The sequence below is a fragment of the Syngnathus acus genome, chromosome 6 (genome assembly GCF_901709675.1).
Source record: "Syngnathus acus chromosome 6, fSynAcu1.2, whole genome shotgun sequence".
NCBI classification, from domain to species: domain Eukaryota; kingdom Metazoa; phylum Chordata; class Actinopteri; order Syngnathiformes; family Syngnathidae; genus Syngnathus; species Syngnathus acus.
Window position 1 is genome coordinate 6,544,331 of NC_051092.1, and position 17,833 is coordinate 6,562,163.

The following is a 17,833-nucleotide window of genomic DNA, read 5'->3' on the forward strand; positions in this document are numbered from 1 at the left end:
TGTACTGGTTTTGCTATAGTCGATGTGTTATGCTAACAAGGCTGTCTAAAGCACTCTCTTATTATTTATTATGCAACTGTCAAATGTTTCCCACACACAATGCTGCATCAAATACACTATGTCATTAGTTCATAGTCGAACGCATCATTTGTTTTCAGCCGAGGTGACATTTGGACGCAAAGACATGTTTGTCTCTTTTGGCTCTGTGTTTTGCTGATAAATGATCCACTGATCTATCATGATAAGCCTTGTGATCTGTGATAGGTTTCAAACAAAGAAATAAACCAGCAGCACCAAACGCACATTCTCTCCGACTCGTCTCATCGTGTCTTTTTTTTTTTTTTGTCCTGCGTGCACGACCGCCTCCACTCTCAATATTAACATAGCTGGCCATCCCAGAAGAGCACTCATGCATCTGACTGGTCAACCAATATTGCTGAAGATTGATAGCCACACTGCAGACAGTGGAACACATTCCTCCTCTCCAAACAACAAATTATCTTCAAATGAAAATTTACCGGTGTTATACTCACCAATTTTTGACTAGCCACGGACAACAAGCATCTTAAACAGGCCTTCCATAGGCCCACGTTGGGAACGCATAATTGCACGAACATGCCCCCCCCCCCTTCCCATCCCTATAAGACACGTCTGGTGTGAATTGTTATTTTTATTTCTAGCTTTTAATGTTGCAGATGTGCTTGAGTGCAAATTTCTATCCAATCCAATCTGTTCTGTCCCAGATTTTAGCATATTAGTACTGATACACTAATGTTCAGTTTGTGAAACTTGTACTGTTGTGGGCAAAATAACAAGAGGTAATTTTAGTATGTGTGTGGAAAGCTTTGCTGAATAAAAGTGCCATTGTGCCAAATTATACTGACAGTGAAAATCGTGAATATATAAAAACATGTTTTTCCAATGTGAAATATGTATTTTATTTTCAGTCTGTGTATTATATTTTATTATTTTATCATGGTGGTGAAAATTCGTTCCGGAGAGGCCCCATCTCTTAATTAACACGATTCAAATAATTATCAAACCAAATACTTTTAACCAGAATACAGATCATTTCATGTTGAAGTAACACTGTGCAATAAATATTGAAAATGCATATTCTTCATAATATTATAGTTGGACACAATAGAAATGCCATACATTTTACATATGTATGTAAACAATCTTTCAAGTATCAAAACAAAATATAATGTAAGGATGAGATAATATAAGCTTTATTAGTCTCCCCATGGGGAAATTTGCAAATAAAGACATACATGTGATAATATATTATAATTTAACAATATATTTGAACATCATTTTATTTGACTGCAACCGTATCATGAAATATACACAATATTTTTGTAGACTGATTCAAAATATAATTGTATGTATTTTATGTTCATCTCGCTTGTGATGTTACGTTTTTTAAGAAAATAAACTCAACTTGTCATAATGCATTTTTTTAATGATTGTATGCATAAAATAAATGACTCAAAGAAAATATATTGGTGTTTAAATATAGTGTCACCTCCTGACTCCGCCTACAGATACACACAGATGGAGAGCATGGAGGGTAAAGAGGGCTACTCCTCCTCACTGGTCCACTCCTCTTCCTCCATTCACAGAGATCACTATTAGAGAAGACAACCTCTGTGCTTCTTGAATGGACCCAACACTCCTCCACGACAAAGCAAAGACCCCAGCCGGTTGTGTTCTTCTGTTTTTCTTTTCAACGTCGTAAAGTTGACCTCACCGCTGCATCACCATGAACCTGAGGAGTTTCCGCAGAGTGTGTGCTATTTTCAAAAAAACGACGGGCTTCAACTGAGCCAGACTTTGGCTAGACTTCTATGCAACAAGGTGGATCTTAGGGTGCGAGAGGGCAGTGAGGCTTTTTAATCGATAAGGAAGCAACGTCCATCATTTTATTTTTTTTGTTAATTTTGGACCACAATGGGTTCAGATGTACGTGACCTGAACTCCCTGCTACCTCCCGTTCCAGCCGGGCCCAGTCCAGGCTGCCCGGCTCTACCAGTCAACACGGCCCCACAGTGGGCTCCCGTCCTGGACTTCCACACTGCCACCTCCCCTTACTCATCTCTGGGACCCCCTCACACGTCCCTCGGGCCGCACTCCTTCATCAAGCAGGAGCCCAGCTGGGGGAGCGCGAGCGACCCCCACCACCTGGACTCGGATCCTCACTGCGGCCTCAGCGCCTTCACCGTCCACTTCTCGGGGCAGTTCACGGGCACGGGGGCCTGTCGATACGGGGCCGCCTTCGGGTCCCCCCCTCCTGCACCGGCCCCCTCCGTCCAGCCACCTTCAGTCGGTGCCCCGCATCATCACCAACCCCCCAGCAGGATGTTTAGCAACCCACCATACCTGACCAACTGCATGGACACACAGCCTGCCGCCCGCAACCAGACAGGTACATGCTCTACTGTACACATTTTTTTTACATGTGTATGTGCATGTGTGTTACCTGCTCTATACAGATTGTCTTCATGTGTAGCTCATTCTCTTAACATAACATCTGTGTGACCTATGACCTATGTTGAGCTGTTGCCTTCACGGCCTCCAATTCCTTGTTCACTTCAATCCCTCAATGTGTCACTGACTTTCTAGAGTCTATGATAAGCAAGATTCTGAAGAAATAGAATGAAACTCACAACATTTCTACAAATTACTTTTGACAGTTGCTTTATGCAGTTTAAAGTTCATGGACGCACCACGGTATAAGCGCTGTACTATTCCTAATGAAGTAGTTGTTAAAAGTTAAAAGAAAAAAAAAACATATATTGGGAAGACAAAGATTACATGGATACATCATTTAGCACCACAACTGACATGATAGAATTTGAAACAAAAGGCTTCTGTTTCTTTTTTATGTGGAACTGACCTGCTGCACTCACTCAGCACAATATTAGCTACACACACAAATACCTACACGATTCCATCAGTAAAAGTTGTGTCGAAAAATGCAATGCTTATTTTCCATTCATTTATCAAAGAGGTCATTAGTGGAGAGCTGCATTGCATCGGGCTGAAACCAGTTACTCGATTAAACTACTATATGAGAGAATAGTATTTAACTGAAATTACAACCGCAATAAAAACATTTAGTTAAATAAGAACCTCTCGGACAGTGATAGTAAAAGCATTATTACTTTTGTAACGGCAGAATATGTGATGCAACATATTTATTGCATCTTATTTGATTTTGCAAATGTGTCTGATGAAGTTCATGAGTTATGAATGTCAGCACCAGGAAAGACGTGGAATAATTGTATCTGATGCTCTGACATTATTTTGACCCGAAATTCTGTATCATGCATGACTGTACATTTTATTGCCTGTTTTTCATAATCTAGATTAGATTTTTTTATTGTTTAAAAATACAACTATGTTTTTTTGAGCATTGCATTGCACACTAAAATGTATGTCGCTTCTGATTCAATTCTACTAGCGAGTATTTTGATTCAAATAAGATTTATGTAAATTGTAAAAAGTTTGAAACACTTTGAGAAATCAGTCAAATGTAAAATGAACAGTAATCAGTAAAATGAAGGATCCCAATAAACACAATTTCTCGAGTATAAAATACAATGCAGTAATTCACAGCTTGAAATCTTAAATGTTCCTGTATTTTACGAGTAATTTTACAATAAATGATTATGATTTAAGTGCAAGCAATTTAAATAACGTAGTGAAAGATAGTGAATGTTTTCTCAAGCTGTTTCTTCCGCACAAGCATAGAAAGTCACAATCAATTTGGGAATTTGAGGCCATTTTTGTGGCTTACAATAAAAATATTAATTTATCAATCCATTCAAATGATCACTTTCGATGCCTTTTATCTTATTGTAACTGGATTTGATTTAGTGACCACATTATTATTTTTAGATTTCAAAATGGTTTTTAAATCATGGGCTAAAACAGACAAGTCAAATGTCAACAATGAGGATCACATTCGGTTGTGTTCATTCAGGATAATAGAACTGTTTATCCGTGCCCAGTAGATTAATTAGCAATAACATGCCTATCAAGCAGATAATTTAGGAATAACATTATAATCAAAGCACTGAGCTGACCTCTGACCTCGTTTATCTGGTCCCCGCTGTGGCTGGACAAGCACAGGCAAACAAACTAAGAGCAAGACTCAGGTCACACAGTAGAGCTGATAGCGGCGCAGGGTCACTCAGAGACCGAGGCGTCACCGCAAAAACTTCTACCTTGTGAAGAGGCACCCATGGCCGAGTCTAGTTCCATCTGGATGGACAATATGTCATTCACGGTTTGGTGGGTAATTAAGCATATCAAAGGATTTTCAAATTAAAAGAGAAATTCAATTTCACATGGAAAAAACAGACGCACTCATCAATGCAGGAACATGCAAAGGAAGTAGAAAATAATAGGATGAGTTTTGTTTTTCCATTCCCACTCAATTTATCGCGCTACATTGCATTTAAACTTAACTCAGTGTGTGTTTGTGTGTGTGCGTGCGTGCGTGTGTCTTGCGTGTGTGATTTATGGGGTTGAGTTCTGCCATTTAGTCAGTCATGTCATCAATCACATCTGAGTGTCAGACATTGAGTCAGCGTGTGTGTTTAAGTGTGTTTGTTTGATTACAGATTTGACAACTAAATAGTGATTATACTAATAATATTTTGAGGTATAACTAATTGCTGTTTAAACACAGCAACAACATGTTGATGGTGATTTAATTTAAAAATAAAAAATACATTAATGTGACTTGAATTTTGTGTTTGTGTGTTGCAGGTTACAGCACAGTCGCGTTCGATGGCGCCAACAATTACGGTCACACTCCAACTCACCCCAGCTCGCAGTTCTCCAACCACTCCTTCAAACATGAAGACACTCTAAGTCATCAGAATTCCATCGGTATGTTTGATATGATGTAACATCGCACGAAATCAATGCGTCACAGCCTCAGGAGACGAAAACAGATTTAACTGAATATGTATTTATGTCTCGCGAGTGGGTGCACGACCGCATCCGTAAGACCGCTGACCTCACAGTGGGGACGTCTTCTGACGTCTTCGTGTTGACCTGGTTTGTCAGAAGAATAAATCAGCCACATCCTGACTCACAAACTCCCTGGGCTTCTCTTCTCATCCACTCTTTCATCCACCTACCCATCCCGTTAAAAATACTCGGCGTGTGTTAGTGGTGATAAGTGAAAATAGAGGGGTTTTTTGTGTTGTGTCATTGTTCCAATATATTTTGGGACATCTTTGCAGCAGAAATAAGCAGCATTTTTGGAGGTGGGAGAGAAATTGGAATGCAAGGAACTGTCAAGGGAGCAGTTCACTCTCGAGTAGCAAACACAGGGAAAAAAATGAGATTTGGGGATAAAGATTGGAAAAGGGGATGAATAGAAAAGGCCTTAAAGAAGACTAACATAATGGAACTTGATACCCATCCTTGCTTTCCATTGACCCTGGGAGCTCCACAGTGGAAAGCAATCCATAACATAACTTCATCCGACCATTTGTACGTTTTTTGAATCAAATATTCCAATAGAAGTAAAGAAAAGAATCCCTTCCTGGGTCAAATTGTTTTAATCATAACACCTTTATTAAATTGGATGGGTATTTTTCAATATCAACAAAATGTCAGGAGGCTATAGTGAAAACGTCTATGCAAATTCGAGTTATGCCACAGCACTGCAGCCTGTACCTTAACTTGGCTAAGTGGTGACCTGCAATGTGAGCTTGCTTCACATTTCTTTCGCTGTGTATTTTTCTTCTTGCCATCTCATGTTCTTCTTTTCTCAACACAAGTGTTGAGGCTGATTATTATTTTGGAATTATAGTCAGATTTTTTTTTTTGTATGCATGCTTTTATGTAGTTATGCCAAGACAGGTGGTATCTTGATTTTCCAGTGCCTCAATTTGAAGGTTTTTCGAGATATGAGGTATCCCCCAGTAATTCTTCATTTTGTGGTGCAAATAGTGTCACAACAATTACCTTGAAAAAGTAGCTCCATAACTTTATGGATCATTTGCTTTTAAAAGTAACTTAGTTACTTCACTTCTATAACATTTTATTTAATGTTATTTTTATTTATTTCATTCTCTCTGTTTACTATGTTTTCATACAAGTGCTGTCTTTTCCCCATTAAAACATTTATTGGGGCGCTGGAATGCAATAATGGCATTTTAATTCATTTAAATTTTGATTTGAAAAACGGGTAAATTTTTGGGAATAAAATTCTGAAGTCTATGCTGATGTTTAGCATTGCATTATACGAGACACGTGAGCTTGAAAACAGCTTAAGAATTACACGAACGCTGACAGAAACAATCGCGTGCAGTATACAATATGTCTGTGTGTGCCTCATTATGTACATGTTTGTATGCATGTGTATATTTTTGTGTATATGTGTAGCAGAGCAGCAGTATCCTATGCCCCCTTCAATGTATGGATGCCACAACCCTTCAGACAGCTGTACCGGCAGTCAGGCTCTGCTGCTGAGGAATCCTTACAACAGGTACATACACACACATACTTTGTACACATTGATTACAAATAGTGTCATGATGCTGACCCCACATGCAAAATCTATTTTTATGATACAACAGCAATTAAAGGTGGGAATTTTTTGCAACTATTGTTTCATTGTAACTCAGTGAACGATGACAGGATGCCGTTTGAACAGGATGTTCACCTTCAGGACAGGTCTCTGTGCCATTGAAGCTTCCTCGATGTGGTTCAATTTCCTTTCCTGATGTTTGTGTATGCATGTCTAGACATATGATGGATGAGTTTGAAAAGTCTTTCTGATGTGTTAATTAAAACTTTTCAAAACTATAATAGAGGTTGAAAATTTTGCAGTGGATCTGAAATCACTCTTATAATTGGGCGATTCAATTCTTTGGAAACCTATTAAGATAATCAGCAGAAACATTGTGTCAATTTTGTTCGAACAATGGAATTGGTGTTGTTTTCATTCTAAATGGCTTACCTAAAGTAAAATCTCACTTTGCATTGTCGCCAACCACGAGCATCTGCGTCCGTTATTGCATGTTAGTGTTGTAAGATAGCTAGTTGCTAAAACCATAGATATACAACATCTAGAGTTTTTCTTTTTGTCGCAGTTCACTAGCACTCTATAACTATAGCTCATTGAATTCCTCAACTATCACACATGGACAAATTGGAGTGGTAAACTGCATGTCTTGGGGATGTGGAAGGAAACCAGAGTACCCAGAGGAAACCCACACGGGCACAGGGAGAACATGCAAACTCCACACAGGAAGGCCAGAGACAGAATCGAACCCTTACACCTCTGATCTGTGAGGTGGACATGCTAACCAGTGTATACTGTATATGCCGTATTTTCCGCACTATAAGGCGCACCTAAAAACCTCAAATTTTCTCAAAAGCCGACAGTGCGCCTTATAATCCGTTGCGCCTTATAGTGCGGAAAATACGGTACATCAACTATGGAAATCATGCAATCAATTACAATTAAAAATGATCGACTGGCAGCCCATTACTTATGGGGACAAGTCATAAATACAGCATTAGAAGTTTACCAGTTTGCGCTGCTTTTGTATGTTGTTTCCCAAAAAACATCCTTCACATTTTATGATAGTGTTTTCCTTCGAGAGTGCCGAGCAGCAGTAGAGTCTCTGTGAATGCCACAGTGTGATGTGGGTCTGTGTGTGCGTGTTTGCTGGGAAGCTACGGCTTATTTTTATGACAAAGACGACCAGCAGACCTCCAAGTTTATATTCCCCCCTGTTTCTCTTCCACAGAAACATGCATACGCCTGCACGCACACACATATGGGTTGATGTGGTTGTCTAATCTCACAGCCTGGTACAAGTTGCACTGTGTTTAATTGGCATGATGTCAAGTTGGCCCACTTGATCCACATGAAATAAAACATGCTGATGTTGTATTAGGTGTGATTTTATGTGGGGCTGTAAATACTGTATGTTGGTATTAGCATTTATTCTTTTTACCATAAATTTATTAATAAATTATTTTTCCATGTTGCCATTTATAAGCAATAGCTTTTGTTCAACAAAGAGGGCCTACATTTCACACTAAGCAGAGTTGTGAGTAAATCAAAATATGAATGATTCATCATTGCTTCAAGAATAGTACTTTTTGGAATAATTTTGTTTGGGGAGACAAAAGTTGGGAAATAGATTGATAGCAAGAATGAGGATATCAGATGAAATCAAATAAGATTTAGCTTACACACCAACCTTTGGTCAAACACATTGGTGCTGTTTTATTCCTTTTAATGAAATAATTAATTATTCAGTTGCATTGTTGAATCTTGTGTCCAGCCTCAATGTCAACTACAACTGTGCTGTTTGTGAGGCCCCACTAAATAGTAGCTGTGCTTTGAGCAGGGTGTCACTCCCACTCGTCTCTCCAGATTGTTTGCAGGCTGTAGGTGGCGTATATAGGAGGCTGTAAATCCAGCACGTGTGTGTGTGTACATAAATGTGAGCGTGAAAGGTCACGGGCATGCCTCTTGGCTTTGTTTCATTCATGTTGCTGGTGAGTTCAATTGTCTTGAGCAGTATTTTTTATTTTCTTTAACCTCAAATTGTGCGTGTGTGTGTTTCTGTAAATGTGTTGGCATTTGTCACCAGTGTTCCCTTGGGGACAACATGAAGCTACATAACATCACAAGGGGACTCTCAGCTCATGAGTTTTATTTTCTACATCTTGTTTGTCCTCCACAGTGGTGAAAATGTATATCAAATGACCTCTCAGTTGGAGTGTGTGGCTTGGAACCCTGTCAATACACTGGCATCCACCATGAAGAGGTAGGAACTCATCCATCGCTATCTTTACGAAGACGCAGCCAGTTGGGTGCAATTTTTAAAAAGAGAACATTTAGGGGTAGAAATGAAAGAGGACTACTAACTGCTTCTATACAGTGAATTAGTGGTGTCTGCGAGAAGGTAACCTGCATATGGCAATGTTGGTTTAGTATATTTGTTATGTGGCAGGGTGGAGGAGTGGTTAGCGGATATGGCTCACAGTACTGATGGGAATTTGAGTCCAGGTTTGCGTGCACTCCCTGTGCTTGCATGGGTTTTCTCGGAGTACATTCTCCAAAAACATTCATTTAAGTGTCACTGGAGACTCAAATATTGTCCATGGGTGTCATTGGGAGTGTGAATTCTTCTGTTTTTGACTTCTCCAAAGTCAGCTGGGAAAGGCTCCAGATCACTGGCAACATAGTGGGGCTAAGCAGTATGGACAATTAATGGACGGATGGATATATATTGCCCAATACTATATCTATTGAGAGATTTCTGTGACATTTTTAAAAATATATATTTTACTGATGATGGAATTTGTCCATGGCAAGAAACAAGTCAATTAATAGAAAATAAAATGTCAATCACCAGTCATATAATCTGTTGACCAACTTCTTGTTTAATGTAGCAATCAGATCAGGGCCCTTTCATGTCAAAAGCAGTGCCTAGAGCACAGATGTCAAACTCAAGGCCCGGGGGCCAGATATGGCCCGCCACCTCATTCTATGTGGCCTGCGAAGACAAATTGTGCATCAAATTCGTGTGTCATGACTAGAATTGCAAATTGTCTTCACTTTTAATATCTTTTTTTAAACATTTGACCAGTTTTTAACGCTTCTGATTTGAATAAGAGTTATTTGTCAGTTTGTTTTGTAGCTTTTACTGTATATAATGAGATGCTCATACATTTATTTGGGTAGACAGTCATAATGTCCCTCCGAAAGAAGCTATGTAACATCTAAAAGCTAACAAATTAGACAAATCCAAGAACAAATTAAAACTGAACAAAAAAAGTCCGCATCCAGTTGTGGAATCGGGTTTGTTGCCTTTCTTCCCTCCTGCTTCTTCATGGAAACTCTGACACACAAACAAAACATTAACTTATTAGATCAGAATTTTAGACCTGTTTTTGAAAGGCTACTACATCTATGTCCTCTCTTCATGGACAAACTTGGAATCCAAATATGCAAGTAGAAACAAAGTTTTGGGAAAGAAATATGTATAACAAAATGCAATTTAAAAATCCATCCACATTGTACGACTGCAGTGTCATCATGACCTGCAAATGCTTTCGAATCAGCAGGCATCCACCCACGATAGTAAATGAACAGGTGTGTGTGTTGCATACGTGAATGCTTCTTATAAAGTTGTGTACGTGCATGAAAAGCTAGTTTAGAAAAGTATGTGTCAAATAGGGTTGGTGATGAAAGTTTGATTAAAATGTCTTGCTTTTCATTTGTGCCGCTCTATCAATGGGGGATACAGAGGCATGGGGGAGTAAGGTTGAAGAGATGAGAGGGAGGAAGAGGTGGGAGTCGTTGGAAGAGAATGAGATAAAGAGAAACTGGTTGGAGGAAGAGGAAGTATTGGGGAGTTGAGCACAGTTTTAGTTGAGGTCACACAAACGCACACAAGCTGCATGGGATTTTCTCAATGTGTACGTGCATGAAACATTAGGCGGGTTGTTGTGTAGCATATTGTAGATTTATAGTTGATGTTTGATGTTGCATAAGCTGCTCAGCTGACACTGTTGCGATGAGTTTAAGTGTAAGACATGGACCCCAAGTTCCATCTTCATAAAGACGGTGCTAATCGCTTTAGATTGACTTTGCAATCTGTGTGCTTTTGGTGGTTGTAGTTTGCAGTAATGTCAAACTCCAGTGTCCCATATACTGAGAGTTGTTTCTAATATTTTAATGGCCATATTTTGCTTGAAACATTTCTCTTCTGTTATTGTACTGCACAGGTGCCAAACTCAAGGCCCGGGGGCCAGATACGGCCCGCCACATTTTATGTGCCCCGCAAAGACAAATTGTGCATCAAATTCGTGTCATGACTAGAATTGCAAATGGTCTTCACTTTTAATATCTTTTTGTTTTTAATATTTGACCAGTTTTTACTCGTCTGATTTGAAAACGAGTTATTTGTTAGTTTGTTTTGTAGCTTTTACTGTATATAATGAGGTGCTCATACATTTATTTGGGTTGACAGTCATAATGGCCCTCCGAAAGAAGCTATGACTACAATGCGGCCCGTGAAAAAAATTAGTTTGACACCCCTGTTGTACTGGATACCTGAAACGCTGTTCTGTTGTTGTATTTCAACGGTGGCAATAGTTTACACCACCTTTAGCAAAAAGATTCAATCACAATGGATTGTTAATTATTATGATGGTGACATTCGTTGTCCGGCAGATGTAGCGACAAGATTCTGCTTGCTTACAGACAGAGGGTAATATACACACGTTTCTCAGTGGATGTTATCAGAAGATGTTGAAGGTTACCCTTGCAGATGTGTCTCACAATGCAAGTGTTTTTCTACTCCTCCACACGGTTATCCAGAGATAGGATGATCCCAGACTTATCAAACTTCTTTGTCCAGCCAAGAGATGTAACTCTATTTTGATGCCCAACGGAACTGTGTGCATGAATGGTGTTTTGTTTCTTCTATTTTTTTATTTTTTTTATTTGCCACTTGTGTTGTTGTGGGAGTGAACACAGCCGGCTTGCTTCAGGTCAATAGAAATAGAGTGGCTCCTCTCGTTCCTTTTTAAATTTAGCACCGGAGAAGCACACGACATGTCTACATGGCAGAAGCATATATAAACTAACTCGCTGGAGTCCATGCAGATGCAAAGTACATGACCAAGGAATTACAAAAAGATCTCCACTTGCTGATGATGTTAGGGTTATGGCCAGCGTGATCGTAGATCGTCGCTGTGAAGTGGCCACTTGGACAACGGCGCAGGGGGTGATTTTTAAAATTCTAAAGATGTTATCTATGAATGAAATATTAGGACTTCCACCACACATATTCACAGTGGTCAGAATCTGTCTGACAGCACCTTGATCAGATTCACCAAAATCGTGTTACACCACCTGTGCCACAACTTAGACCTGCTTTCAGATGGTCTAATATGTACTTTCAGCCACTAAATCAGCAGGGGCACAGAGGGAATGTAAAAGAAAACGTTCACCGTAACGCCCAGCAAAAACATGTCTCATTTTATTCATCATAATTTTCTCAGACTTGCTTTGTCTGGTCCCTCAAATAGGATTTATTTTCCCAGGTGACCTGACCAGAAACATAAACGCTATCACAACTTAGCTCCTCGTCCCGAATACTCGCTAGTCTCACTGAAACACCAAAACGGTATGGTGATGGCTCAAGTAAGGCAGTTTTTGTTAATGTAATGATATGCGGTATCTATACAATGAGTCCTTTCTGTGTGGAATTCACATGCTGTCCCTGAGCTTGTGTGGGTCTCATCGTCACATACCTCAGTACAAAGATTAGAGTCACTGAAGATTCTAAATTTGAGGGCCATTGTCTGTCTTTTTATTGTATGCTTATTTCTGATTAAATTTTTGGATCCAGAATATATCAAAGGATTGTGAGATCTTGCAAAAGTTTTGTGTAGTTTTTTTTCTACCTTGTTTTTTTCTACCTTATTCTCTCAGGGGGACCATAGAAGGCAGACAGCACAGACCCAAATGTTGTGCACTCGCGTTGTGTGCTTTGTGTCTACTCCACATTTTTACCTCATTTGGCCCGAGTAAATTTCTCCAAACAGCAACTTGACCCTGCTCGAATCTTGTCTCTTCTCTTTGTAGTCATGCAGGGGGCTACGACAGTGACCCAAGCGCGCCCATGGTGTACAGCTGCAGCACACAGTACCGCATACACACGCATGGCGTCTTCAGAGGAATACAGGTATGTCTGTCTGTGGACTAAGCATTTAATGCTTTAATATCACTTCATATCCCTTATGCGTGGTTCTAGGTAGCCTAAATCTAGCTTTCTTTTTTTGTTTTTTTACCAAATTGGCAGATGTGCTGTGGCAGGAATGCCCAGTGCAGTGTCGCACGTCTACCAAATTTATAAACATGACTGGCACAAAAATGATGTGCCGTCTCCTTTCTGTCACCAAATTGTGGATAAATTGGGGGTTATGCTGAAATAGAATTTACGCCCGTTTTTATGCCAAGCATATGGTTGCCAGTTTACCAAAATAGGGACCTTTGACACTTATGATCTCAGTGCTAGATGCTTTATGATGTTCCTTTTTGACTTTGTGATGAGCTATAAATTATGCTTTGAGATATTTAGTAATCCCCTGTTTAGATTCAAGATTTTCGGTGTCATTTTTTCCCTCAAGAATTCCGAACAAATCTAGACTGAGTCAAGTGGAGTAGTGGACCTTTTTCAACTATTTAGAATGTTGGGAGACTGGATTTTATAAAAACTGATTCCGTATGAATGATATAGCTCGACTCTCTGTTGTGCTAATTGCACAATGATCGCACCACTAGCAATATATTTGTCATCTCTCTGTATTGAGTTTGAAGATCAATGAAGGTGAATATGAACCTAAAGTCTACAAATGATCATCTGCCATCTGAATCTCTTGCCGCTACTCTATCCTCCCAGAAGAGTCCTACTCTAGAAGTGATGTTAACTGTAAGTCGCTATCTGGTTTACTAATTCATCTTTTGGAATCACCAGTGAAAGATATAGCACGGTATACCGTCACCTTCCACACCATTTTGATTCCCTCTCTGGATTTTGTGCAATCTTGCAATAGCCACAGGTTGAGATTTAGCCATAACACTGTTTCTATCATGCAAATTACAGTTTGCACAGTACAGACAAAGAAGCATCGCAGGAATGACAAGAATGTATAACTGACTACGACATCTGGTCCTCTCCCCATTTCTGATACGGCTCGATCTTAGCTTGCAGGCAATTATTTCCAATCTGTGAAGCTGCATTCAGCAAAAGAACTGAAGTCAACTGAATACCTCCAACTACTACCACATTTACACACAGATTCTAAAGAGTCCTCGGCAGATAGGAGTGTTTAGTCTGCTAAAACAAACCTGTTTACCCCACCAGTCCATCTCGGACCCACGTCAACCAGGTACAGAATGTTTCCGTCCTGACTGACGCTGGTGCTGACTGTGAAGACTTAAATTACTGATCTGATTTTTTTTTTCATAGAGTAGGACTTTGTCTGTGGTGACCACAACAAAAAAGTTTGCCTTTTTTGTCTTTGAGCCACATCCACACTAGCCAGGATGCATACTTGTGTATTTTGGGCTCACATGTACCAGCGGTGCTTCATGCATGTTTTCATTTCATACAATAGTGAATTGGGTTTCTTGGAACATGATCAGCCAAGGTGTATTAATTTGAATGTGTTGTTTTTTACCAAATTGGTTACTTCTGGCAGTCAAACTGGTCAGAAGTAGCTGAGCAGGCCTTTTTTGTTTGGACTGACTACTCAATGCAGTCCAGTATCTCGAACGTGCTGCAAAAAAAAAAAAAAAGTTCCATGGGATGAGACCCTGTGAAGATGGTGCAATCAGTCTTGCAGGAATCCACCAGTTCAACTGTTCCTGTCAAATTCAGCCGTTGTTTGATTCGCGTCATACGTGTGCTTGGTCTGAAGAATGACAGGTGTTTTAAAGCAGGCCAAGTGCAGCAAAGTGAATGGAATCATTCTTCATGCTTGAAGGTCACCTGTTGATGTGAAGATTTCAATGGGGCAAATATTTAGAGGCAGGAAATGTAACGATCACAGGTTTCACAAAGGAGATAGAGAAAATAGTTTAAATTCCTTCAAACCGTATAAAGATAAGGTCTCGCTTTATTTTCCCGATTGTTGTTGAACTCTTATTGTGTTCTTTATGGTATTTGCTGTGATTCTCTTCCACAGGGCATTTGCAGTGAGCAGCAGGGTTCTAATGGGGCGCTCTGTCTAAAAGGCGTGACTAACAGCTCCCAATGGGCTGCAGTCAAATCGGGGTCACCTTACAGCTAATTATTATCAAATGAAAATAAAGAAGGAATATGACCATTTTATTTTAATGATCCCAAAAGTGCAAGGTTGATTAAATTACATGATTAGTCTTATTAACTGAATGGAATAAATATAAATCCGAATGTCTATGGATTATATTTTACAGGCATGAGATATTTCATTTGTTTTGTTAATGTGTGTGTGCATGCAGGATGTAAGGCGGGTTCCCAGCATTGGTCCAGCAATAGTTCGATCAGAGAGCAGCGAGAAACGTCCATTCATGTGTCCACACCCAGGATGCAACAAGCGCTACTTTAAGCTGTCTCATCTGCAGATGCACGGCCGCAAACACACAGGTGAATACAAGAGTGCATTGTTACTTCTTTGTGCCTTTTGAGTTTTATCAGACCCCTCTCCCACACACACACACACACTTTATTAAAGCAAAATAACTGAAAGTGTGAAAATATTCATGTGTATATCTTTCACTGCTTTAGTTTTTTATTTTTACTACAAAGTGGTAAAAATATACCATCAAAAATCTGATTTTTATATTTAGCATTATATAGTACATATTACAAATTTAAGTTATAGTAGCATAATAAAGTTGACTTGAAGTGGAGTGTTTTGAATAGCATTTCTAACTGTCATACAATTTTAGCCAGAGGATAATAAGCATATAAAATTACATACTTGCATTTAAAATTTCATGCCCATTTTTTTTATAATTAAATGCTTTATTGCCTTTTTAAATTATAATTAAATGCTTTATTGCCTTTTTAAATATACAAAATAAGCCAAGACACAGATGTGTGCAATGCTATCCTCCATTGCAAAATATTAAATTTAAAGCTCCTTGCCATGACTTTTCTCATCTTTGTGTCACTGCACACGGACGCTCTTCTTTGCTGTCCTGTTCTTAAGCAAATAACATCTGGCATTGAGGAGTGTATTGCTTCTGTTATTTATTGCCAAACAGACAAGTACATGGAAATTTGTGCTCGTTCAATACCCTTTCTTTGTCTGCGTCTAGGGGAGAAACCTTACCACTGTGACGTTGCAGAATGTGGTCGGGGCTTCTCTCGCTCTGACCAGCTCAAAAGACACCAAAGGAGGCACACAGGTTTGATTATTGCCTGATTTTCACTTATTCCTTCTCTTTGTTCTCCCCATTTGCTCCAACCTTCTTGTTTGCATGATGGCCATGATGTGTAAATTGCACAGGTTTGTCCAAATGGTCTCCTAAGATCAAACATGGTGAAAGTCCCACCCAGAGGCCATATCCTTCCCCGCAGCTTGTTTTTTACCGGCCCGCAGCATATTCCAAAAAGCGGCTCTTTATATGATGAATATTTGTAGTTTGAAAAAAATATATATATATACTTAATAATATTAAAAAATCACATCACCCCCCACTTTTCATGAAAATCCTAAATGGAGTGTTTATCACTGTTACATGCATAGTAAAGATTAGATTATCTGGTTGGGCCCCTCATATCATGTAAAGGTATAAGTACCGTAATTTTCGGACTATAAGTCGCGTTTTTTTTTCATAGTTTGGGTGGGGGGGCGACTTGTACTCAGGAGCGACTTATATACATATATATGTTTTTTTTTCACTTTTTTGGGCATTTTATGGCTGGTGCGACTTATACTCCGGTGCGACTTATAGTCCGAAAATTACGGTACATATACCTTTGCCCATGTGAGTTTAAGGTGAGAAATGTGAAAGCAAACACACACACACCCAACAGTAATCCTTCGAGTTTGCGGCTCTTGGCAAATGTTAGGGGCAACCCTGATCTTGGCTGGCGTTACAAAAAAACTGGCAGAGCTTTGGACTGCCTTTCCTGCAAGTCGCCGCTCTACTTTATTTTTCTGTCTCCCGCTCTGTGCGCGTGTGTGCTGAATATTTCTCTCGTGTGTGTGAAACTCCAATCTGTGTGCATGCAAATTGTACATGTGTTTAGGAGTTAAACCCTTCCAATGCGAGACGTGTCAGAGAAAATTCTCTCGGTCTGATCACCTTAAGACACACACCCGGACTCATACAGGTAAAACAAGTGCGTAAACTTTTCTTTTTTCTTTTATACCTCGTTCATGTTTACAGAATATAATAATTTATGATTTGGACATAACAGATACATAGACTAACGCATGGATAAATAACAAAAGATATTTCAATAAAACTTTGTTTTCCTAACCTCTTTTTTTTCCCCATGTGCACGTCTCCCACTCACCCTTCAGGCGAGAAGCCGTTCAACTGCCGTTGGCCAAACTGTCAGAAGAAGTTTGCCCGCAGTGATGAGTTGGTGCGGCACCACAACATGCACCAGAGAAACCTCACCAAGCTCCAACTGGCCATCTGAGTCTGCGTTCACTCACTGTGGCAAAACGGTAGCGTCGGATTGATTGTTAATACTTTTGTGTGCCAAAATCAATGCAGCAGAAACCGAGGTTGCCCAAGGACATTACATTCTTTCCTTCTTGCATGCGTGTCCACTCATGAAATTCCCGTGCCCATTCCTTTTGAGGGTTAAAGTAACCCGAGTGCTCTCTGGTGAAGCTTCAAATTATTAGCTTCAGCCCTATCTGAACATGACTCACTGAGCAATTAATCAGATTTCACAGAAAAACCTTGGGAGCCATAAAAGTGCACTTTTCACCCGAATACTCCCCAAGAGCATTAAATGTGATTTAATGATTGTGGAAAAAGTTGCACCTCACAGAAATAATTTAAGCCCGAGCAAGCAGACTTCCATCATCTAATCTAAAGGGCCCAGTGTAATTGTTACCAAAGTAACTCATCAGCATCATCTTACATTTCGGCATCCGTTTTTAAGGGGCTAATTGCTAATCCAATTTATTCATACTGGACCAACTCAAATTGATTGCAAGATCAATTCATTTGAAGTCAGAATAGAAGCCATGCATAATTTCTTGTACATTTTTGCATGGCAAAATGGTCACATAGAAATTTTGTGGTAAGCAGAGA

The 17,833-nt window shown here is 39.5% G+C and overlaps 1 protein-coding gene across 4 annotated transcripts; it reads left to right on the forward strand.

The window, feature by feature from the left end:
* The first annotated feature begins 1,602 nt into the window (after positions 1 to 1,602).
* Positions 1,603 to 17,633, forward strand: wt1a (WT1 transcription factor a). Of its 4 annotated transcripts, none has more exons than XM_037255127.1 (9): positions 1,603 to 2,428; positions 4,780 to 4,902; positions 6,412 to 6,514; positions 8,733 to 8,816; positions 12,650 to 12,749; positions 15,050 to 15,194; positions 15,872 to 15,961; positions 16,809 to 16,901; positions 17,086 to 17,633. In XM_037255127.1, exons 1-9 carry the CDS (start codon positions 1,954 to 1,956, stop codon positions 17,205 to 17,207), a joined length of 1,335 nt encoding a protein of 444 aa, XP_037111022.1. In that variant the 5' UTR covers positions 1,603 to 1,953; the 3' UTR covers positions 17,208 to 17,633. The 4 variants fall into 4 exon arrangements, with proteins under 4 accessions (XP_037111022.1, XP_037111023.1, XP_037111024.1 ...); XM_037255128.1 differs by having other exon boundaries at positions 16,809 to 16,892; XM_037255129.1 differs by lacking the exon at positions 8,733 to 8,816.
* The last annotated feature ends 200 nt before the right edge of the window (positions 17,634 to 17,833 follow it).